We start from the raw sequence: 23,815 nt of genomic DNA on the forward strand, positions 1-23,815 counted from the left end.
CCACCTCCATGCTGAGGACCACCGTGGACACCTCAGAGGCCAGTACAACAAGGCAGGAGGAGGAGGAGGAGGAGCCGCAAAGCGGGAGCAAGGGTGCTCTGGCAGAGGAAGACACCCCGGAATCCCTAGATGCATGCAGCCAGGAGCTGTTCTCAAGCCAGGAGGAAGGTAGCCAGTCGCAGCGGCCAGTGCTTGGGGAAGGACAAACACCAGAGGAGGTTCCCGGTAAGCGGCTTCTATTTTGGGAAGGAAGTTATTCGGTGCGGGCTCTTGGGGTGAGGAGGGTTAGGGCTGCATGCATGCCTAGATGCGGAACAGGGCATTGATGTGCTCTCTCACATCACGGTATTTGGCCTCAGTGATCTCTTCAAAGGTCTCATGCAGAAGCTGGGCAATGCGCTTGCGCAGGTTTTTCAGGAGAGCCACTGTGGTCCTTGTTCCAGTCAGGATAATTTGTCCGCGCCACTGTGCCGTGAGGGGTGGGGGAAGCTGCATATGGGCCAGGGCGGAAGCCGCATTGCAGTAGAAGACCCTCCCTTGCTTCCCAGGTCACCTTCAGCAGCGAGATATCTTTCAGGACGAACTCCTTTGGAAAATGTGGGGACAGTGTTCAGTATGGGGGCCCCCTGCCGCTGTTTTCTCTCCCCAAGGCACAGAAACCCAGAGGACAGTACAGCTGTGAAACAATCAGTCACGCTTGACCCTGTGCTCACTCACCATTTTGGGGCTCCAATGGGTTATGTGCGCTTGCTGTGGGATGGGCAAATTATGCTCTTGTGTACACTGTGCTTGCCCTTGAGTATGGGGGAATCATTGATCTGTCTGGTGTGAACAATGCTGCCTCTGTTAAGTGTTGCATTTTGCCTTCACAGATGCAATCTTGAGATCTCAGCCGTCCATGTTATCAATGGTTGAGAGGCTGCAAAGAATCAGGAAGAGGCCACGTAGAAGCAAAGAGGACATGTTGCATGAAGTCATGCAGCATTCAAGTAATGAAAATAAAAAGGTGCAGGAGTGGCGGGGGAGTGAAAGGAGGGTCCGCGAGCAGAATGCGGATCGCCGGCACCACAGCACGGAGCGGCTGACAAGCATCATGGAGCGCCAAGCGGACTCGATCCAGGCGCTCGTAGCCATGCAGGCAGAGCACTACCACGCCCGCCCCACCCCGTGCAGCCCTTGTCCCAAAACTCTTTCCCTTGTGCCATCATGTCACCGCCAAGCCACTTTCCCCAACATCCGGGTTCTTACCGCCACCCATTGCCTCCAACACCTGTAGCTTCACCACCCAGTCCTGAAAACTACGAGCCTTACCCACTGCGCTCAACCCCCATCACCATGCAGTATAGCCATCCTGAAGGGCAGCAGGCATTGCACAGCACTCCAGACAGGACATATACAAATCTGTGATTGTACCATTCCCCACCCCACCCCACCTCCTTGCCCTTTGTGTTTCTTTTCAATAAATTGATTTTTTGGCTTTGAAAACATTCTTTATTATTGCATAACGTAAAAGAAACCTTAGCCCAGGAAAGCAATAGGCACCGCTCGTCAGTGTATCATACGTAGCAAACACAGATTCCTATTGCACTTCACTCCCGTGCAGGGCACCACACCAGACGTTACTGTTGGCTTTCAGCCTCAAATTGCTCCCTCAAGGCATCCCTAATCCTTGCAGCCCTGTGCTGGGCCCCTCTAATAGCCCAGCTCTCTGGCTGTTCAAATTCAGCCTCCAAGTGTTGAACCTCCAAGTTCCATGCCTGAGTGAATCTTTCACCCTTCCCTTCACAAATGTTATGGCAGGTGCAGCTTCCTGAACAGGACTCTGTTACGAAAGATGCGTGCATCATGCACCTTTCTGGGAAAGCCTGCGTTAATGTCAGTGAAACGCCCACAGTGATCCACAAGCGCCTGGAGAGCCATAGAGAAATACCCCTTCCGATTAACGCGCTCGGAGGCTAGGTGGGCTGGTGCCAGAATTGGAATATGTGTCCCATCTATTGCCCCTCCGCAGTTAGGGAAACCCATTTGTGCAAAACCAGCCACAATGTCATGCACGTTACCCGGAGTCACAGTTCTTCTGAGCAGGATGTGATTAATGGCCCTGCAAACTTGCATCAACACGATTCCAACGGTCGACTTCCCCACTCCAAACTGGTTAGCGACTGATCAGTAGCTGTCTGGAGTTGCCAGCTTCCAGATTGCAATAGCCACCTGCTTCTCCGCTGTCAGGGCAGCTCTCAATCTCGTGTCCTTGCGCTGCAGGGTGGGGGCGAGCTCCTCACACAGTCCCATGAAAGTGGCTTTTCTCATCTGAAAATTCTGCAGCCACTGCTCGTCATCCCAGACTTGCATGATGATGTGATCCCACCACTCAGTGCTTGTTTCCCGAGCCCAAAAGCGGCGTTCCACAGTGGTGAACATGTTCGTGAATGCCACAAGCAAACTCATGTCATTTTGCGTTACTCGAGTCAATATCATCATCGGAGTCTTCACTGTCACTTTGGATCTTAAGGAATAACTCAACTGCCAAACGTGACATGCTGGCAAGACTCGTCAGCATACTCCTCAGCAGTTCGGGCTCCATTCCCGCAGACCGAAAAGGAAGACAAGAGCACACAGTACAAAAACCGTTGAAAGATGGCGCCAAATGTGGACGGAAGCACAGGGAATACTGGGATGTGAACCGATGCATCACGGGGCATTGGGACAGGACCCAGAATGCCCCACACTCCCCGCCCCCTTCCCACATGCCACAGCGCCAGGAAGGGAAGAGGTGCTGTGTGGGATAGCTGTCCATAATGCACCGTTCCCAATGCTGCTGCAAGTGCCGCAAATGTGCCCCCACCAGTGCACTTGCAGCTGTCAGTGTGGACAGACTGCAGCGCTTTCCCTACTGCGCTCTCCGAAGGCGGGTTTAACTCACAGCGCTCTACATCTGCAAGTGTAGCCATGCCCTTAGTAAAATTATGGGAAATCTGGAAAACAAACAAAGGGCTGGAACAGGAAGAAAGGGAGGTAGGGGGAAGGGAATGTTACTGCTTGAAAGACTGGAAAATGGAAAATGCTTCCTTCCCATTTGTTTTCTTATAAATGTATAATACAGTCTGGAATAGGGATTTTGTGAGTGATCAAGCTCTTATTCCCTATGGCCAAGCCCTTGTTATAATTAAATTCTCCTCTACCAAAACACTTATTTGTATGTATATATGTATTTTGTAGGACTTGTTTTGAAATGTAAAGTCCAGTTCTGTCCCCTACTGAAATCAGAGGCAAATGACTGCAGTGGAAGCAGGATTAGACCATTAGGACTGGTCTACACTGAAAACTTACATCAGCATAGCTGCGTCTCAAGTTAGTTAAACTGACCTAACTCCTGGTATAGACTGTGCTAAGTGGATGAAAGAATTCTTCTGTCGACCTAGCTACTGCCTCTCAGCCCTGGTCTACACTAGGACTGTAGGTCGAATTTAGCAGCGTTAAATCGATTTAAACCTGCACCCGTCCACACAATGAAGCCCTTTATTTCGACTTAAAGGGCTCTTAAAATCGATATCCTTACTCCACCCCTGACAAGTGGATTAGCGCTTAAATCGACGTTGCCCGCTCGAATTTGGGGTACTGTGGACACAATTCGATGGTATTGGCCTCCGGGAGCTATCCCAGAGTGCTCCATTCTGACCGCTCTGGACAGCACTCTCAACTCAGATGCACTGGCCAGGTAGACAGGAAAAGAACCGCGAACTTTTGAATCTCATTTCCTGTTTGGCCAGCTTGGCAAGCTGCAGGTGACCATGCAGAGCTCATCAGCACAGGTGACCATGATGGAGTCCCAGAATCGCAAAAGAGCTCCAGCATGGACCGAACGGGAGGTACGGGATCTGATCGCTGTTTGGGGAGAGGAATCCGTGCTATCAGAACTCCGTTCCAGTTTTCGAAATGCCAAAACCTTTGTCAAAATCTCCCAGGGCATGAAGGACAGAGGCCATAACAGGGACCCGAAGCAGTGCCGCGTGAAACTGAAGGAGCTGAGGCAAGCCTACCAGAAAACCAGAGAGGCGAACAGCCGCTCTGGGTCAGAGCCCCAAACATGCCGCTTCTATGATGAGCTGCATGCCATTTTAGGGGGTTCAGCCACCACTACCCCAGCCGTGTTGTTTGACTCCTTCAATGGAGATGGAGGCAATACGGAAGTAGGTTTTGGGGACGAAGAAGATGAGGAGGAGGAGGAGGTTGTAGATAGCTCACAGCAAGCAAGCAGAGAAACCGGTTTTCCCGACAGCCAGGAACTGTTTCTCACCCTAGACCTGGAGCCAGTACCCCCCTGAACCCACCCAAGGCTGCCTCCTGGACCCAGCAGGCGGAGAAGGGACCTCTGGTGAGTGTACCTTTTAAAATGCTATACATGGTTTAAAAGCAAGCATGTGAAAGGATTACTTTGCCCTGGCATTTGCGGTTCTCCTAGATGTAGTCCTAAAGCCTTTGCAAAAGGTTTCTGGGGAGGGCAGCCTTATTTCGTCCTTCATGGTAGGACACTTTACCACTCCAGGCCAGTAACACGTACTCGGGAATCACTGTAGAACAAAGCATTGCAGTGTATGTTTGCTGGCATTCAACCAAAATCCGTTCTTTCTCTCTCTGTGTTATCCTCAGGAGAGTGAGATACAATTCATGGTCACCTGGTTGAAATAGAGTGCTTTTCTTCAGGGGACACTCAGAGGAGTCCATTCCTGCTGGGCTGTTTGCCTGTGGCTAAACAGAAATGTTCCCCGCTGTTAGCCACAGGGAGGGGGGAAGGTTGAGGGGGTAGTCACGCGGTGGGAGGAGGCAAAATGCGACCTTGTAACGAAAGCACATGTGCTATGTATGTAATGTTAACAGCAAGGTTTACCCTGAAAGAGTGTAGCGACTGTTTTATAAAATGTCTCTTTTTAAATACCGCTGTCCCTTTTCTTTTCTCCACCAGCTGCATGTGTTTCAATGATCACAGGATCTTCTCCTTCCCAGAGGCTAGTGAAGCTTAGAAAGAAATAAAAACGCACTCGCGATGAAATGTTCTCCGAGCTCATGCTGTCCTCCCACACTGACAGAGCACAGACGAATGCGTGGAGGCAAATAATGTCAGAGTGCAGGAAAGCACAAAATGACCGGGAGGAGAGGTGGAGGGCTGAAGAGAGTAAGTGGCGGGCTGAAGACAGGACTGAAGCTCAAATGTGGCGGCAGCATGATGAGAGGAGGCAGGATTCAATGCTGAGGCTGCTGCAGGACCAAACCAGTATGCTCCAGTGTATGGTTGAGCTGCAGCAAAGGCAGCTGGAGCACAGACTGCCACTGCTGCCCCTCTGTAACCAACCGCCCTCCTCCCCAAGTTCCATAGCCTCCCCACCCAGACGCCCAAGAACGCGGTGGGGGGGCCTCCGGCCAACCAGCCACTCCACCACAGAGGATTGCCCAAAAAAAAGAAGGCTGTCATTCAATAAATTTTAAAGTTGTAAACTTTTAAAGTGCTGTGCTTAAAGTGCTGTGTGGCATTTTCCTTCCCTCCTCCACCACCCCTCCTGGGATACCTTGGTAGTCATCTCCCTATTTGTGTGATGAATGAATAACGAATGCATGACTGTGAAGCAGCAATGACTTTATTGCCTCTGCAAGCAATGATTAAAGGGAGGATGGGAGGGTGGTTAGCTTACAGGGAAGTAGAGTGAACCAAGGGGCGGGAGGTTTCATCAAGGAGAAACAAACAGAACTTTCACACCGTAGCCTGGCCAGTCATGAAACTGGTTTTCAAAGCTTCTCTGATGTGTACCACGCCCTCCTGTGCTCTTCTAACCGCCCTGGTGTCTGGCTGCGCCTAACCAGCAGCTAGGCGATATGCCTCAACCTCCCACCCCGCCATAAACGTCTCCCCCTTACTCTCACAGATATTGTGGAGCACACAGCAATCAGTAATAACAGTGGGAATATTGGTTTCGCTGAGGTCTAAGCGAGTCAGTAAACTGCGCCAGCGCGCCTTTAAACGTCCAAATGCACATTCTACCACCATTCTGCACTTGCTCAGCCTGTAGTTGAACAGCTCCTGACTACTGTCCAGGCTGCCTGTGTACGGCTTCATGAGCCATGGCATTAAGGGGCAGGCTGGGTCCCCAAGGATACATATAGGCATTTCAACATCCCCAACAGTTATTTTCTGGTCTGGGAATAAAGTCCCTTCCTGCAGCTTTTGAAACAGACCAGAGTTCCTGAAGATGCGAGCATCATGCACCTTTCCCAGCCATCCCACGTTGATGTTGGTGAAACGTCCCTTGTGATCCACCAGAGCTTGCAGCACTATCGAAAAGTACCCCTTGCGGTTTATGTACTCGGCGGCTTGGTGCTCCGGTGCCAAGATAGGGATATGGGTTCCGTCTATAGCCCCACCACAGTTAAGGAATCCCATTGCAGCAAAGCCATCCACTATGACCTGCACATTTCCCAGGGTCACTACCCTTGATATCAGCAGATCTTTGATTGCGTGAGCTACTTGCATCACAGCAGCCCCCACAGTAGATTTGCCCACTCCAAATTGATTCCCAACTGACCGGTAGCTGTCTGGCGTTGCAAGCTTCCACAGGGCTATCGCCACTCGCTTCTCAACTGTGAGGGCTGCTCTCATCTTGGTATTCATGCGCTTCAGGGCAGGGGAAAGCAAGTCACAAAGTTCCATGAAAGTGCCCCTACGCATGCGAAAGTTTCGCAGCCACTGGGAATCGTCCCAGACCTGCAACACTATGCGGTCCCACCAGTCTGTGCTTGTTTCCCGAGCCCAGAATCGGCGTTCCACAGCATGAACCTGCCCCATTAGCACCATGATGCATGCATTGTTAGGGCCCATGCTTTCAGAGAAATCTGTGTCCATGTCCTGATCACTCACGGGACCGCGCTGACGTCGCCTCCTCACCCGGTATTGCGTTGCCATGTTCTGGTGCTGCATATACTGCTGGATAATGCGTGTGGTGGTTAATGTGCTCCTAATTGCCAAAGTGAGCTGAGCGGCCTCCATGCTTGCCTTGGTATGGCGTCCGCACAGAAAAAAGGCGCGGAACGATTGTCTGCCGTTGCTCTGACGGAGGGAGGGGCGACTGACGACACGGCTTACAGGGTTGGCTTCAGGGAGCTAAAATCAACAAAGGGTGTGCCTGTACATCAAGGAGTATTTCAGGCAGGACTGCACGGAGGATTCCAATAAGAAATGGTGCACCTAAGTTATTGTCCTTATTGGAACAAGAAGGTTAGCCTGGCCTCTGATTGATACATGGCTAGATTTACCTCGCTGCACCTTCTCTGCGAGTGACTGCAGTGTGATCTAGACGGGGAGGAGGCAAATGAGTACAAAACAAATCTGGTCTATTTCTTGTTCTGACCCACTCCATCTATCTTTTACATCTTTGGCTGGCAGCAGACGGTGCAGAAGGACTGCATGCCATCCACATCTCATGGCTGCTCGGCAGAAGATGGTACAGTACGACTGCTAGCCATCTTCATCTCTTGCCTGCCTGGCATAAGATGGTACAATACGACTGCTAGCAATCCTCATCTCTTGCCTGCCTGGCAGAAGATGGTACAGTACGACTGCTAGCAGTCCGTATCGCCTGCCCGCTCACCATAAGACGGTTCAATAGGACTGACTGCAGGACTAAAGAGAATGACCTGGTCAAGTCACTCCAAATTTAGTCCCTGCACCCATGTCTGCCCAGGCGCTCCCAGCCAACGTGGCCAGGAACACCTCGGACACGACGAGGACGACTACCAATCGTATTGCACCGTCTGCTGCCAGAAGGCAATGGATTGCTGCTACTGTGCAGCAAAGCCGTACCGCGTCTGCCAGCACCCAGGAGACATAGGGTGACGGTTACCTGAGCTGGCTCCATGCTTGCCGTGGTATGGCGTCTGCACAGGTAACTCATGAAAAAAGGCGCGAAATGATTGTCTGCCCTTGCTTTCACGGAGGGAGGGAGAGAATGGGGGCCTGACGACACGTACCCAGAACCACCCGCGACAATGTTTTAGCCCCATCAGAGTGCTCCATTGTGAGTGCTCTGGACAGCATTCTCAGATGCCCGATTGTTTGCCATTGCTCTGACGCTGGGAGGGGCGCTTACAGGGTTGGCTTCAGGGAACTAAAATCAACAAAGGGGGTGGCTTTACATCAAGGAGTATTTCAGGCAGGACTTCACGGAGGGTTCCAATAAGAAATGGTGCACCTAAGTTATTGTCCTTATTGGAACAAGAAGGTTAGCCTGGCCTCTGATTGATACATGGCTAGATTTACCTCGCTGCACCTTCTCTGTAAGTGACTGCAGTGTGATCTAGAAGAATGAGTCCCCTAGACAGGGGAGGGGGTGGAAGCAAATGAGTACAAAACAAATCTGGTCTATTTCTTGTTTTGATCCACTCCATCTATCTTTTACATCTTTGGCTGGCAGCAGACGGTGCAGAAGGACTGCATGCCATCCACATCTCATGGCTGCTCGGCAGAAGATGGTACAGTACGACTGCTAGCAGTCTGTATCGCCTGCCCACTCACCATAAGACGGTTCAATAGGACTGACTGCAGGACTAAAGAGAATGACCTGGTCAAGTCACTCCAAATTTAGTCCCTGCGCCCATGTCTGCCCAGGTGCTCCTGATCGACCTCACAGAGGCGACCAGGAGCACCTCAGACATGACGATGACGGCTACCAGTCGTACTGTACCGTCTGCTGCCACAAGGCAAGGGGTTGCTGCTACTGTGTAGCAATGCCGTACCGCGTCTGCCAGCACCCAGGAGACATAGGGTGACGGTTACCTGAGCGGGCTCCATGCTTGCCGTGGTATGGCGTCTGCACAGGTAACTCAGGAAAAAAGGCGCGAAATGATTGTCTGCCCTTGCTTTCACGGGGGGAGGGAGGGAACGGGGGCCTGACAATATGTACCCAGAACCACCCGCGACAATGTTTTAGCCCCATCAGGCATTGGGATCTCAACCCAGAATTCCAATGGGCAGCGGAGACTGCGGGAACTGTGGGATAGCTACCCACAGTGCAACGCTCCGGAAGTCGACGCTTGCCTCGGTACTGTGGAAGCACTCCGCCGAGTTAATGCACTTAATGCACTTAGAGCATTTTCTGTGGGGACACACACACTCGAATATATAAAACCGATTTCTAAAAAACCGACTTCTATAAATTTGACCTAATTTCGTAGTGTAGACATACCCTCAGGGAGGTGAATTACCTACAATGATGGGAGAACCCCTCCTGTCGCTGTAGTGAGTGTCTACACTGAAGCTTTACAGCGGCCCTGCCTGTAGCGTTTGAAATGTAGACATAGCCTTCAAACTCCCATCCCTCTTTCAGTCCTGTGTTGTGTGTGTGTGCAATTATGGTCTGTTTTAATTAAGTGGATGTGTAAATGAAAGAGCACCACTGGCATCTGTAACCACAGGCATATTCCATTCCTAGGCTGAGATTTTCAAAGCAGATTTGGAGATTTCATAGATTCATAGATTCATAGATATTTAGGTCAGAAGGGACCATTATGATCATCTAGTCTGACCTCCTGCACAATGCAGGCCACAGAATTTCACCCACCACTCCTAAAAAAGACCTCACACCTATATCTGTGCTATTGAAGTCCTCAAATTGTAGTTTGAAGACCTCAAGGAGCAGAGAATCCTCCAGCAAGTGACCCGTGCCCCATGCTACAGAGGAAGGCGAAAAACCTCCAGGGCCTTCCAATCTGCCCTGGAGGAAAATTCCTTCCCGACCCCAAATATGGAGATTAAATATGGAGATAAAGATTTAGCCACACAGCCACCATTAATTTTAATGGGAGTTATATGGCTAAATCCCCTCACTGGCTTTGGAGAGCTCAGCCATGGAGTACTTTTCAGCTGTGCCTCCGAGCATTTCCAAGATGCATCAGCTTATTAAGACTGGATTTTGTAGATTATGGAACCCTATTTTGGCAAAAACAAAGACCACTGCTGACCAACAAAATATGAGCAATTGAATATGCCCTAGATATACCCTGTGTTTAAAGCTTTGAAGATGCATGGCAACAATTAATTTGATGCAAAAGATGGAGATTGGGGATCATTCCTCCATCTGTCTATATCCATACTGGCCATTCTTAGGGTATTAAACAGCAGATGTAGGTCATCAAATGAGCTATAGAATATAATGTAGCACATTTTTAAAGCTAATTTGGGTGATGCACAGCAGAAGTTGTTGGTGAGAGTGTGTGTGAGATCATTCAGGAAGCCTTAAGTCCAACCCAGTTTCCCATCCTGCCCGCGGGATGTCATCGAGACTGTTCACCTGCTTAAAGTTATGCTCATGTGTAAGTCTTTGCAGGTTCTGCCCTCTAGTGAGAAGTCATCACTAAACCTGTAAATTAATCTTTTTCTTAATGTTTCTCCTCTTCACAGAGACTTTTCTCATCTGAATAGAGATGGCAGAAATCAGTTCTCCTGCAAATATCAAGGAAAAGGTAGGCTCGAATAATTAGTACAGTGCAATCTGTATAATCCTAAACTATATTTACATATTTATTGCTCCCCTGATCCTGCACATATCTATTCAACATGCTTAACTTTACCATAAATTGACTTCATACATAAAGTTAAGCACAGACACAAGTGTTTGTAGGGTCAGGTCTTAATGTTGGCTGAAGAAAAATATCTTTATTTTTCTGTGAGAAAGCAATATTTGTGATTTAGATTTCTGTTATTCCCATACATGACATCACACCCTCGAAAACTCCCTTACTGCCATATGAAGGGATACCATTCCCTTGAAAATCATGTTTCTGTTTTAAAGTGATGTTCCTACTATAGTTACAGCCAATGTCTAAAGTTACGATGATTAAGAAGTTAGCAAAAAATTTTTTTTCCTGTTTATCAGTTTGTACATTTGACAGTGCTGTGTATGTATAAGTCAATTTCACTGTTTCTTCTGCTTAGTGGTAGATTCTCACTAGTCCTGCACCCCTTTGTAAGGGACCAAGGACCATAAGGTACATCAGGTTTCAGAGTAACAGCCGTGTTAGTCTGTATTTGCAAAAAGAAAAGGAGTACTTGTGGCCCTTAGAGACTAACCAATTTATTTAAGCATAAGCTTTCGTGAGCTACAGCTCACTTCATCGGCTGCATACTGTGGAAAGTACAGAAGACGTTTTTATACACACAAACCATGAAAAAATGGGTGATTATCACTACAAAAGGTTTTCTCTCCCCCCACGCCACTCTCCTGCTGGTAATAGCTTATGTAAAGTGATCACTCTCCTTACAATGTGTATGATAATTGGGGGGGGTATTGGGGAGGGGGGAGAAGACCTGGATTTGTGCTGGAAATGGCCCACCTTGATTATCATACACATTGTAAGGAGAGTGATCACTTTACATAAGCTATTACCAGCAGGAGAGTGGGGTGGGGGGAGAGAAAACCTTTTGTAGTGATAATCACCCATTTTTTCATTGTTTGTGTGTATAAAAACGTCTTCTGTACTTTCCACAGTATGCATCCAATGAAGTGAGCTGTAGCTCACGGAAGCTTATGCTCAAATAAATTGGTTAGTCTCTAAGGTGCCACAGGTACTCCTTTTCTTTTTATAAGGTACATCATTACTCTCTTGCATGGGTTATCTGTACACATGTTTCAGCACTGCAGGGGAAGAAGGCTCAGAGCTGCTACTCACATCTCTCCTCCACCACAGATGGGCAGGAAGAGGCAGGACTGGATAGAGTCCTGTCTCTGTTCCCCACAATGTGTGATGGGTGGAAATGATGTATGCTGTGCCTGGTATAAACTCAGGACAGGACACTTCCTACATGTAGCACAGAGAAGACCAGGAGACAGTCTGACTCTCGGAGTCACAGTCTTCATCTGGGATAGCATAATTACACACTGCCACAGGTCAGGTCATAAAGTGAGGATCTAGCCCATAGTCAGTCAGTTTCTTTTTTTACTTAGAAGGACTTAGCCAATACCAATAGGAAAGCAGGAAAAAAATACAGAATTTTTTTAAAATGCTGCAAGAGAAACTAGATTTTTTTGAAATTAATCATTTTGAAAAAGTTCAGATTGGCAGTGCCCCTTTAATATCAGAATATTTTGGGGGATACTATTTGGAAAAGTGAGGTGGAGCTTTAAATTGGGGAAGTGCAGAAAGGGCCAAATTGTGGCCTGATTTATACCCTGTGTGTAGTTTCATTAAGACAAATCTGGCTTTCTGTGACACAGGTTCAAGTCAGGAATAAGTGCATGTTAAAGTCAGTAGTGTACATTGCTGTCAGGTAAATACTCCAGGCATATACAGGTGACTTCAGGTATACAACTAAATACAGGTGTCAGTGATAGCAGCATTAAGCCTGTTGCCTCCACATGAGTTGCACAAGGTCTAAAGAAGGGCAGAGCTTGGCTCAAAAAGTAGTTTGAAAGAAGCCAGAATAAAGGGGACAATGCAACAATGAAGAATACGCACAAGCCCCATCATATCATAAGACACAGCTGTGGCCCATTGCATACCCTTCAGGCTGGTGAGAATGTGAAGTCACTCTCTTATCCTTGAGGTTGCCAAAGGAAAGAGAGAGAATATAAATTTGAGAGTTTGGATTCCTGGATGAGCATTTTTTTCCAGCTGATGTAAAATGATTTGTTTATCACAGGAAAAGTTTGTCCTAGGTTCAGTTCTGCAATTCAACAATTTGGTTGAACCAGCAATAGGAAAAAGTGATATGACACCAGAAATGCATGGAACCATGGTACTGTAAATGCAGCTGTCCCACAAAGTGGTAGAGAGTTCAGGGATAATATAAACTGTGCAACAGAGAGAAGAAATAGGAATCTGGAGCAAGTAATCATCTGTTTAGGTATATTGCCATTTTATCTCAGCATTCACAAATAGAGTAATCAGCGTTTCATTCAAGTAATACACCTCACTTGCAGGTAACTTAGACATTGCCTTTAGTTTCTAAAGGCTTGATGAACCAGGACAACTGCTGATCCTAAAGTCTTTCTGAGTGAGCTATTACAGATTATCAATGAGAGAGCCTGATGAATAGTCACACAGTAACTCATGCCCACTATATGTCAATGGAGCTTGTGAGTAAACAGCATATGCAGTGTTGGCTTAGATTTGGTATAGAAGAGAGAATGAGTTCCTGATGAGTGTTCTCCCCTTTTCTAGCACTTTGTCTTCCCCTTTCTGTTTTCTTCTCTTCAAATATGTTTCCTTTCCTTTATATTGAACCTCTTTGCGTTATAGCCCCCAATGGGGAATCATTAGTTTTCTGATGTGCACAGTTTGTGGGTCTGTTTTTTCAGAATTCATGTTTTCCTTAATTCATATTTATTGGTTGGTGGAACACTCATCATACTCGAGAATTTGCATGTCAATATGAATGTGTATTTCAATGAATGAGTGCCTTCCTTAGACCTTGATAGTCTGAAGTACTCAGTGTTTAATGCCTTTGTCAATGGAAAATTGTGTCAGTAAATCCCATCTCTTCGTGCCGGGCAACTTACAGTAATTCCAAGTACCCAGTTCAGTGAATCAATCGAGAAGTTATGATCATTTACCATGTGACTTAAATTTCAACTCATTGGTTCCTGTTTTGCCTTAAATTAAGAATGAAGAAGTATAGCATTGGAAGAAACAAAAGAAGAACTCTCACTGACTCTAGATATCTGCTACTCCAGATAAGGCACTATATGTTGGGTGTATCAAGTGGTTTTTGTTTGGTTGTTTGTTTTTTCAAAATCATTGCTTGTATATTTGTACAGATTTTTAAAGCAAGAAAATTACTGGATCAATACATTACATTAAATAGTTACTTTTTTATATCTGTTTTTCCGTTATCATTCACTGTTACTAAATCCTCATGCCAAGGGAAAACTAGGTTAACAGCAGTTGCATCTTATTGCTTGTTTCTACTATGGAAGATAAAATTTAATGACCCACTAAATGATGGCCATGATACATCTCATTTTGCTGAAAATACACCAAGCAAATTCAGCTGTTTCTATCAGACAATTCTAAAGGCATATCTAGGTTGTCATTCAATAAGATATTGGAAATCTGAGCAAAGAAAAAACAAATTTGCCTGGCTGACTTGATTTTAATTTTATTCACAAATATAGTTTTAAGAAATAAATTGGATCACCAGTTGTATGCACCAGAGGATGTGGATATAAGAAACTATTATACATCTTTAGTGCAATCTAATAAAAAAACCCAAGGTCATACCCCTTTCCCACTTAGAAAACTAAAATTCATCAAGCAAGAAGCAGTCATAAACACCCACTGCAGCAGGATAAATGTGATGAGTCTGATATTTATTTTTTGTTGGGTATTTTATGCGTAACTGAAGAAAACTAAAACAATAATGATTTATTTAATCTCCTATCCTGAGCTTTGGGCACCCTTTGCCATTAATTATGTTAAAAATTATAAAAATAGTTACAAAACCTAAACAGCAGTGCATTTCCCGCCGCATTCTTCCTTCCCACCCCATCTCTGGTAGATCATATTATGTATCCAAGCCCTGATCCTGTGAAAATTCACATGAAGTCAAAGAGATTGTGTGCACACACAGACTTACTCTTGTGTGTAACTTTTTGCAGGCTTGTGGCTAAGCTCTCCATGCTTTACATTTCATTCCCCACAACCAAAATATAGTCCAAAACCCATGAGGTTTAGCAGTAGTGGGTTTAAAAATGGTTAATCCAAATGGTGTCTATCCGCCTGAAGAGTGCTGTCTCCATGACCAGTCACTAATTTCTTCTAGGAAATACCATCTTTATTGCCATTTTACAAGTTGTTTGGAGACTAAGACCAAAATTTTCAAAGCAAGGTACCTAAAGTAAGGCTATTAAATACATATGGGCTCCTAAAGATGATAATCAGGGCCTGATTTTCAGAGTTCTGAGTGAATGTTACCATTGCTGAGATACACTGTGATATTTCTGTAAATAATTCCTACTGTTTCAGCCAAAATAGTTTGTACATTTAGTCTGTTACACATCTTATTGTATAACATTTTTTCCTGAGAGATTTGCGTAAGCATTGGCCTGCAAAGCCAGGCAGCCTAATGAAAATTTGCATAGCTAGTGAAGACTGCTGCAGTTGTGCTATTCCAAAGCTGTTCTGATTTAATTAATCACATTTGGGGCAAACTGGGCCAAAATCAGCTCTGTCTCATTGCTTTAACTCCATATTAATTCCTTAGTGGAGAATTATTATACTCACACTCACACTAAAGCAAAGTGCACTGCCAATGAACCCCTCTTGAAGAAACAGACGCTCGGTTTCTGGGGTGATGGAGCCCCCTGAGCAGGAAGGAATGAGAACAGAAGGTACAACTGAATGTGTAGTGTGTTCATATGGTACTACCACAGCATGGGTCAGTGGAGGTGCTCAAGCTGGGTTTAATCGAGGGGAAGTTTGCAGAGGACCATTATACATGACAGGGACTCACTTTGTTCTTGATCTGAAATAGTCAGGATTATTTAACCTTCAGGGCATGCTCCAGGGCCCACCTTTTCTTCCTGTTGCTCCCGGTAGCTGAAGAGGTTAGCGCAAGATGGATGCAATTGTTCCTGGGGAATGGAGGTTTTGGTGAGGCAAAATATCTCTTGTGGGGTTGTGTTGAGGGTAGAGTTTTGCTGACATTTTTCTGAGGGTTTGGTCACAGTTTAGTTTTGATTGTTTTGTCATTTAAAATATCAGAGGCATCCACAGTACCAAACAGGTGTGTCTGTGTGATAAAGCACAACAAATAAATGTATTTAGATACATTTGCTGGTATTTAAAACGTAACAAGAATGTGAACAAAGGGCTGTGAGATGGCAGGGGTGGAAGAGAGCTCATCACAAGTGAAAGTGGTAAGAGAAGTGTTTAGAGTGAAACCAGCCTTTGAAAAGTTAGACAGTTTTCATTTTTATATTTCACTGTGGCTTTTTAAGACCTAACTTAGCATCTGTTTCATGTGCTTCTGTTGATTTCAGTGGGCTTCATCCAAAGTCATTGAAGTCAATGAAAAGACTTTCAGTTATGTTACTGGGCTTTGGATCAGGCTTTGTGTTCAATGATGCTGAAGAATCAGGCCTTTAAAAAGTGTGTATATATAGATTTCCATCCTTAGAGTGACCCAGTTTTACTGAGAAAGTCCTTTTCTTTTTCACCTGAAATGTCCCAATGTTTCATTCCATTCATCCAAATGTTTGGTTTTATCATAAACCCAAAATATTTGTTGAAGACCTATTGCTGTGTGAAGCAGAATTTGCTCAGTATTTACCAGAAACGAACAATCCAGTGTCACGAGTGTGATGAACAGTTTTTTTGAGTGAAGAAAAATGTCAAATGAGTATGGATGCTATCAAAGCTTTTCTTTTGTTGATAAACTCATTCATATACTTAAGCTGCTGGAAAAGTCCTCTACTCTGAGAAATGTGCACGTTGATTTAGGGTCAGATGCTAGCTGCCGCAGCACCTGCACATTTCTGTTTAATTTGACTTTTGTAGGAGTAATCCGTGACCTTAAAAAATGGTTGCTATAAAAGTGTTATCATATCCTGCACCATGGCTAAAATGCCTGGACTCTGGAATCCAATAGAACTCTGCAGGGGTCCACACTAGAATATCCCACTGCAAAAACTGGGGCGTTCGTCTGAACCGCACAGCCTTGTCACTGGCATGGCATTAAATAAATATGGAAGACAGATGCCTCTGTACTCTCAGATACCCATATTTTAAAAATTAGTTCAGCTCATATCTAGGAGAATCTATTGAGTTTAATTTTATATCTAAAGTGAAAAAAAAATCCAGTATTAATTTTAGCACTGTTCAATGGGGTTGAAACAAAGTTGGTTGTTAACTGGCTTGTTAGTTATCAAGATCAGGCATATATCAGGATGGTAAGTGAACACTTTAAATTAATTGACCATAGTAGTAACTTTCCTCATGGGAATTGTAGCAGCTATGTACAGAGGTTTCACAACAGCAGTGAAGTATGAGCTTTCAGCTAAGTAGTTTAATTTGTCATTTTGTCAGGAGTGTATAAACTAACTCAGCGAACCCCAGAGATGTTACTTATTCATCAAAAACTTCCTCTTTGGGGAAGATGCCATGAGGGAGGGGGTAGAAAAGAGAGAAGAAAACAGGCAGTAATTACTGCCTAATGCTTGTTAACAGCAGTATTGTTAAAGTTACCTGGAGACCAGTCGAGACTTGACAGGAACCCAAAGGATCCAAATGAATAAATGAAAATGTCCGCATTGGTTTCTGGTGGAGACATGGACATTTACTGCTACTAGACTGCTTTCACTGCTAGTTTATGCTATATTTATGTATTTGCAAGATTGGATTATTGGGATAGCCTTATGAGAAATGCATCTTGTTTCCATGAGGTTCTTAGGTGGACAGAAGCCATGTATGGCCAAATTTTCAGTGTCCTCCAGCCCTTTGTGGGCATGTCTCACTCATCAAAGTTAACAGTTGTTCTGTACCTACTTTAAAATAAATCAGTTTACTATTCTTTCAGTTGATTCAGGATTGTCTTCAGAAGGATTTCCCATATTTAAAAAAAATCCTATGAAAAACAATTAAATTTGTCTGACAAGATTTGTTCTTTATAAAACTGGGGTAGAAATTAGCTACCTTGAAGGGTCTTGCTAACATTTTCCCCCTTTTCTGAATTTTGTCGCCACATCTGCTCTTTGCTGGTTGTTGGCACATCCCCAGTAATCCCTGAATTAGGGTTCAGTTCTGCATATTACTTAGTGTGCACAAACCCCTGTGCCTTCATGGACCATCATTTACTTGGTCCCTGGTTCTGTAAAACCTTTAAACATGTGCTTCAGTCTCATTGACTTCAGTGTGACTTAAGCACATGTCTAAAGTTAAGCACATGCTTAAAGCCCAAAGTCAACAACGCACATAAACATGCTTAACTCTGAGCATGTATTTAAGTCTATACAACAAAGCACTTAAACCAACAGGACTTAAACACTTGCTTACAGTTAAGCATGCGGTTAAGTGCTTTGCTGAATCAGGGTCTTAAATGGGACTGTGTATGGATCCAGGGGTCTGTCTGTGTGCATTCACTTGTAGGACTCGGGGTTTGTATTTTATGTTTTGATTGTTTTTAGGGGAGTGGTTTAAACTGAAACACAGAGTAGTTAGCTCTTGCAGCATAATCTCAAGGTTCGCAAACTCAGGCTCCTTCAAACCAATGTGGAAATCTGCTCTGTGTCTAGGCCCCAAATGTACAAATGTAGCTACTGTCAGCGAGAGCATCCCAGCTGATCTCATCTGCCAAGATGGAACACGTTAATTGTCAATGGTTCAGCAAGTTTGTTAACTAACCCTTTAATGCCCTAGACTGCCTGTTCTGCAACCACATGATGACATGGAATCATTAAAAATATTTGAAGTCCTTACATCTAGACCAGATAAAGACAGATGATTATGAAATTAAAGACTGCTGAATAGTGCATAAGCACAAAGGTGCCAAATTAAGATAGCAGGGTTGACTGTAAATTTGGCATTTCCTAACTTATGAGTGCTTTACTTTGCAACCTGAATAATGTTCTTGTAGTGCAGTGGTTTTGTTCGGTATGTTAAGGACCATTATAAAGAGGATAGTGATCAATTGTTTTCCATGTCCACTGCAGATAGGACAATAAGTAATGGGCTTAATCTACAGCCAGAGAGATTTAGGTTAGGTGTTAGGAAAAACTTTCTAATTATAAAGATAGTTAAGGACTGGAACAGGCCTCCAAGGAAGGTTGTGGAACCCCTGTCATTGGAGTTTTTACAAACAGGTTTTGACAAACACTTGTCAGAGATTGTCTAGGTTTACATGGTCCTGCATGAGCATGGACTGTATGAGCAAGGTCCATTCCAGCTCTACATATCTATGATTCTGTGGTGATTCATGGAGTCATTACAAATATTTGACTTTCTGTTAGTCTTACTTTTAATATTTTTTCATCTTATGGTTGGGTTCTGTTGAATAGGAAAATATTCTGAGTTCTCTCAAATAAAACAAGGACATACCAGCATTAATATAGACTAACTGTAAATGTTTGTTTTTGTAGACTCTCAGGTATTAATGCTATTTCAGTGCTTATGAAACAAGCTATTTCCAATTTCTTGTACCAATTTTTATCCTGTGTTTCAGTGACAAGTATAATAAAATTAATTTACTATGCTTATTGATGTGAAATCATATAAAAAATAGTTTCAAACTATTCTGTCCCTTGCTACACATGTATGTCATAGGACAAGATCCCAGCGCCAGGCATGAAAGTGTTTTGTTTCAATTTAAAACTCTTGAGTTGACCCAGTCTATTATAATCCAATGAGAATGTGGTCACACTTGAGACACATCTGCTTGCTGACAGAAAACAGATCGTAAAAATGACAACTAAATTATGGAATGTCAGTGATGCAAGAGTATTAGACTGCGAAGAGCATTTCTTTCCCCCCAAAAATTCACACAGTGCTGTCTTCATTAACATAAAGGTATGAGTGGTACAGCAGCTGAATCAAATCATACCCAGATGAGAGTGGGATTCTTAAATCGCTTTAAGCAGATCATTGTGAAAATTGTAACCCAAACATCATTATTATGTACAAAATCTGTTAAAAAACAATGTAGGTTGTGAAGCCAAGCATTCAAAAGTTAAGAAATGCCAGATTTCTGGCTGCCCATGCAACCCTGGTGCTTCCATGCTGTGCAGTGTATGAGACACTGGGTTCTATGAAAAAAAAGCAAGTGATCATGTAATTAAAGACTAGCGTAATGCATACGCACATGGAGGCCAAATTAAGATGATGGGGCAACTGTAAATTTGGCATTTCCTAACTTTTGAGTGCATTACTTTGCAACCTGAATATTGTTCTTGCAGCATAGTGTTTTTGTCTTTAATTTCCTAGGGGTTTTTTAAAGAAAAAGATGACACTCAAATTTCAGTATGTATAGCTGTAAAAGCCCATCATGGATCATTATACCCTGAAGCTTCAGCATAGACTTTACCACTTGAGCTACAGGACTAACTACATTAGCTGGCATCAGGAAAAGGCTATTATCCCAGGGTGGTAGATAGACTACTGACACCATATGCAGGGTCCAGGGTGGGTAGGGGAGCCCAGCTTGGCTCTCTTCTCTCCTGGGAAGTTGGCTGGGAACTGCTGCCCCATATGGTCCCCCTGAGAGGGGGATGGGATGCTGGGGCCATGTGCCAAGTCTAGGGGTATGGTCCCAGGAGGGAGAGTCTGGCCTGGCTCAGCCCGGGCGAGCTGTCTTCCTGCTCTGGTAGCAACCCAGTGTTCCCAGTGTAGCAGGTGGTGCTGCTGCTGCTTTGGCAGTGACATGGGCTGTGTTCTTTAGAATGGACATGATCAGCTATTATTTTGGCAAGCTGAGGAACACAAGTGAGAGAAGGGAAATAGCAGGTTTTAATACCACACTATAGGGATCACCTCCCTTCCCCCCCACCCAGTGCATTGACCCTCTTCATAACTCTGTAAGATGAGGGAAAGTGGCACATACAACATGACTTCTTATGTAGTACTCATTAGTACAGAAGAAGAGACTAATAAACAAGTGGATCCTTTTTTTTTAACCGAGTTGATAGAATTGGACCACCCTAGATGGAACAATACAAGAGAGGAGGAGAATAGAACCACCTCATGGGGAAAGGGTGAGAAAAAGGAAAAGGTAGAACGAGGCTCAGGGGAGAAGAGCAGCCCAAGCTTCCAAAAGTTGGACAGTCCTGAGATCCTGCACCTCAGAAAGGGCATGGGGAGGAGCTCAGGGTCAGTTCATGGGACTTGGAGAACCAGAAGCTTTAGGGAAGGAGTGGGATCAACAACAGGGCTGACCCCAAGACAGAGGGGAAGGAAATGAGGCACGTGGGCCTACAAGTTGTACAATGGTGTGAAGATCCGTGGACTGAGACCAAATTATGGGGACATTCCTTGTGATTTCTGTGGGTCAAGGATGGAAGGACCCAGAAAGGGGATCCTACAAGACTTCCCTGGGACAAACAGGAATGTAGAGAGTCAAGTGCTTCCTACAACAAGGGGAGGGTATGAGGGAAAAAAATGCTCTTGGGTAGGGGGAGGAGTGTGACAGAGTGCTGAGACCTAACAGATGCGATTGTCACTCTGTGTATCACTCATAAGCCTAGAATATCTGTTGGGTCCGTGTGCAGTGATGGAAACAACTACAAGCATGGCTGAGAGCATTTTGGGGGCAGAATATCACCAGCTTGAATCATCACTGATGATTCCGATGGAATGTTGAAGTCCAAAGGTTCTGTGGCAGTTGGAATGTGACAGTTGATCAGAGAAGGTGGGAAGCTACATAATAGAGGTGGTCATGCCTCCGGCAAGGTTGCAGCTCTGTACACAAACCTTGGGGAACATGTATAAACAGCGTCATTGCTTACGACAACACAGCGCATGGAAACAAGAGAGAGCCCTCCATTTTTGGCTTTTTTTTACAGACATGATTTTACCAATTACACCCATGCAACAGCATGTGCTTTTAGTTACTAATCCAAAAAGAAGGTGTAAACAGATCTAAGATTCATTCCCCTAGAGGGCAGGCTAGTAATGAGTGTCAGATAATGCTTATGCTGCAATAAGGCAATAATCAATGAATGCAGGATTTCTCAATAAAATAGCTCAGAAAACTGATTGGGAACTGTCATAAATATAAAGGGAAGGGTAAACCCCTTTGAAATCCCTCCTGGCCGGGGGAAAGCTCCTCTCACCTGTAAAGGGTTAAGAAGCTAAAGGTAACCTCGCTGGCACCTGACCAAAATGACCAATGAGGAGACAAGATACTTTCAAAAGCTGGGAGGAGGGAGAGAAACAAAGGGTCTGTGTGTCTGTCTATAGTCTGTCTTTGCCGGGGATAGACCAGGAATGGAGTCTTAGAACTTTTAGTAAGTAATCTAGCTAGGTATGTGTTAGATTATGATTTCTTTAAATGGCTGAGAAGAGAATTGTGCTGAATAGAATAGCTATTTCTGTCTGTGTATTTTTTTTGTAACTTAAGGTTTTGCCTAGAGGGGTTCTCTATGTTTTTGAATCTAATTACCCTGTAAGATATCTACCATCCTGATTTTACAGGGGGGATTTCTTTATTTCTATTTACTTCTATTTTTATTAAAAGTCTTCTTGTAAGAAAACTGAATGCTTTTTCATTGTTCTCAGATCCAAGGGTTTGGGTCTGTGGTCACCTATGCAAATTGGTGAGGCTTTTTATCCAACATTTCCCAGGAAAGGGGGGGTGCAAGTGTTGGGAGGATTGTTCATTGTTCTTAAGATCCAAGGGTCTGGGTCTGTAGTCACCTAGGCAAAGTGGTGAGGCTTTTTACCAAACCTTGTCCAGGAAGTGGGGTGCAGGGTTTTGGGAAGTATTTTGGGGGGAAAGACGCGTCCAAACAGCTCTTCCCCAGTAACCAGTATTAGTTTGGTGGTGGTAGCGGCCAGTCCAAGGACAACAGGTGGAATATTTTGTATCTTGGGGAAGTTTTGACCTAAGCTGGTAAAGATAAGCTTAGGAGGTTTTTCATGCAGGTCCCCACATCTGTACCCTAGAGTTCAGAGTGGGGGAGGAACCTTGACAGGAACAATCAGATTTTTTTGGATCTGATCCCTCTCTTTCTGAAAATGCTGCCAGTGGCCTACGTTAGTTTGTTTTTCTGAGTTTTTATATTTAAATGCCCAATAAAGCTTGAGTAGCATAAAGAAGAGACATATGCAATGTGTTCGACATAATTTTTATTTGCTTTCAGCTATGTTGTGTGGAAATAAGAAATTAAAACATCAAGATAGTTTCCAGTGGAAATATTGTATTCAAAATCCAATAGAAGAGATTCTTAGTGTAAATTGGACCTGAAGTCAATGGAGTAATACCACTTTACATAGGTTGAGGGTTCCATTGACTTCAGTAGAGTGCAGCAGGGATGTATTTGGCCCACCATGTCATTGTTTCAAATACCAATAGTAAGATATTTAATACTAAAAGTTTTCAAATCTTTGCTCTCAAGACTGCATTTATTATGAGTGACAAATCAGAGGACAAGCTTTATACATTCTCTTCGTTTTAGCATATGACTTTTTATATTAATTAGAATACTTTGCAACCATCCAAGGATCCCAATGCACATTACAAATGTGACTTAACAGACCTTTGCCACGCCCCTATGCAAGGTAGGTCTGTATTTTAAACTCATTTTATAAATGGGTAAACCAGAGGACAGAGAAACTGTGTGACTTGTTCAAAGTCACACAGTGTCAGTCCAGTTCTTTACTACAAAGTTTTGTTGACATAGCTTTGTTAGGAGTGTAAAAAAACAATGCCCCCAGCCGACAAAGCTATACGGGCAAATCCCTTTGTATAGATGCAAGTATGCCAACAGAAGAGGGCTTCTGTCAGCATAGCTAATGTCATTCAGAAATGTGATGTTTCTACACTGGCAGAAGGACACCTGTTGGCATGTGCTATGTCTACACTAGGGATCTCCACTAGTGCAGCTGTACTGCTATAGCTATACCAGCAAAGCATTTGTAGTGTAGACAAGGCATCCAAATGGTATGTCCAGGAATAGAAACCAAATTCTATCAATGGAGTTACTCCAGATTTACACCAGATGTAACTTACAGCAGGATTTGGTCCCAGGAGTCCTGACTACCAGTTCTAATCACTAGAAGCAATTGCATATGTTGGTTGCACCAATGGTTCAGAAGATGTATAGTGTTACTTTGTACAAATAACCTA

The 23,815-nt window shown here is 44.4% G+C and overlaps 1 protein-coding gene across 4 annotated transcripts in view; it reads left to right on the forward strand.

Moving 5' to 3' along the window:
* Positions 1-23,815, forward strand: part of SPATS2L (spermatogenesis associated serine rich 2 like) — a 146,268-nt gene that overhangs the window by 67,366 nt on the left and 55,087 nt on the right. For 3 of the 4 annotated variants that reach the window (XM_073306331.2, XM_073306330.2, XM_073306332.2), the window contains exons 3-4: positions 10,445-10,506; positions 13,646-13,720. Coding sequence is in view for 1 of the 4 variants with exons in the window: in XM_073306328.2 (XP_073162429.1) it covers positions 10,468-10,506 (39 nt within the window). In the remaining 3 variants the exon portion in view is untranslated. The remainder of the gene's footprint in view (positions 1-10,444; positions 10,507-13,645; positions 13,721-23,815) is intronic. The other variant, XM_073306328.2, reaches the window with a different exon arrangement.

This window comes from Lepidochelys kempii, chromosome 11 (genome assembly GCF_965140285.1).
Source record: "Lepidochelys kempii isolate rLepKem1 chromosome 11, rLepKem1.hap1, whole genome shotgun sequence".
NCBI classification, from domain to species: Eukaryota; Metazoa; Chordata; order Testudines; family Cheloniidae; genus Lepidochelys; species Lepidochelys kempii.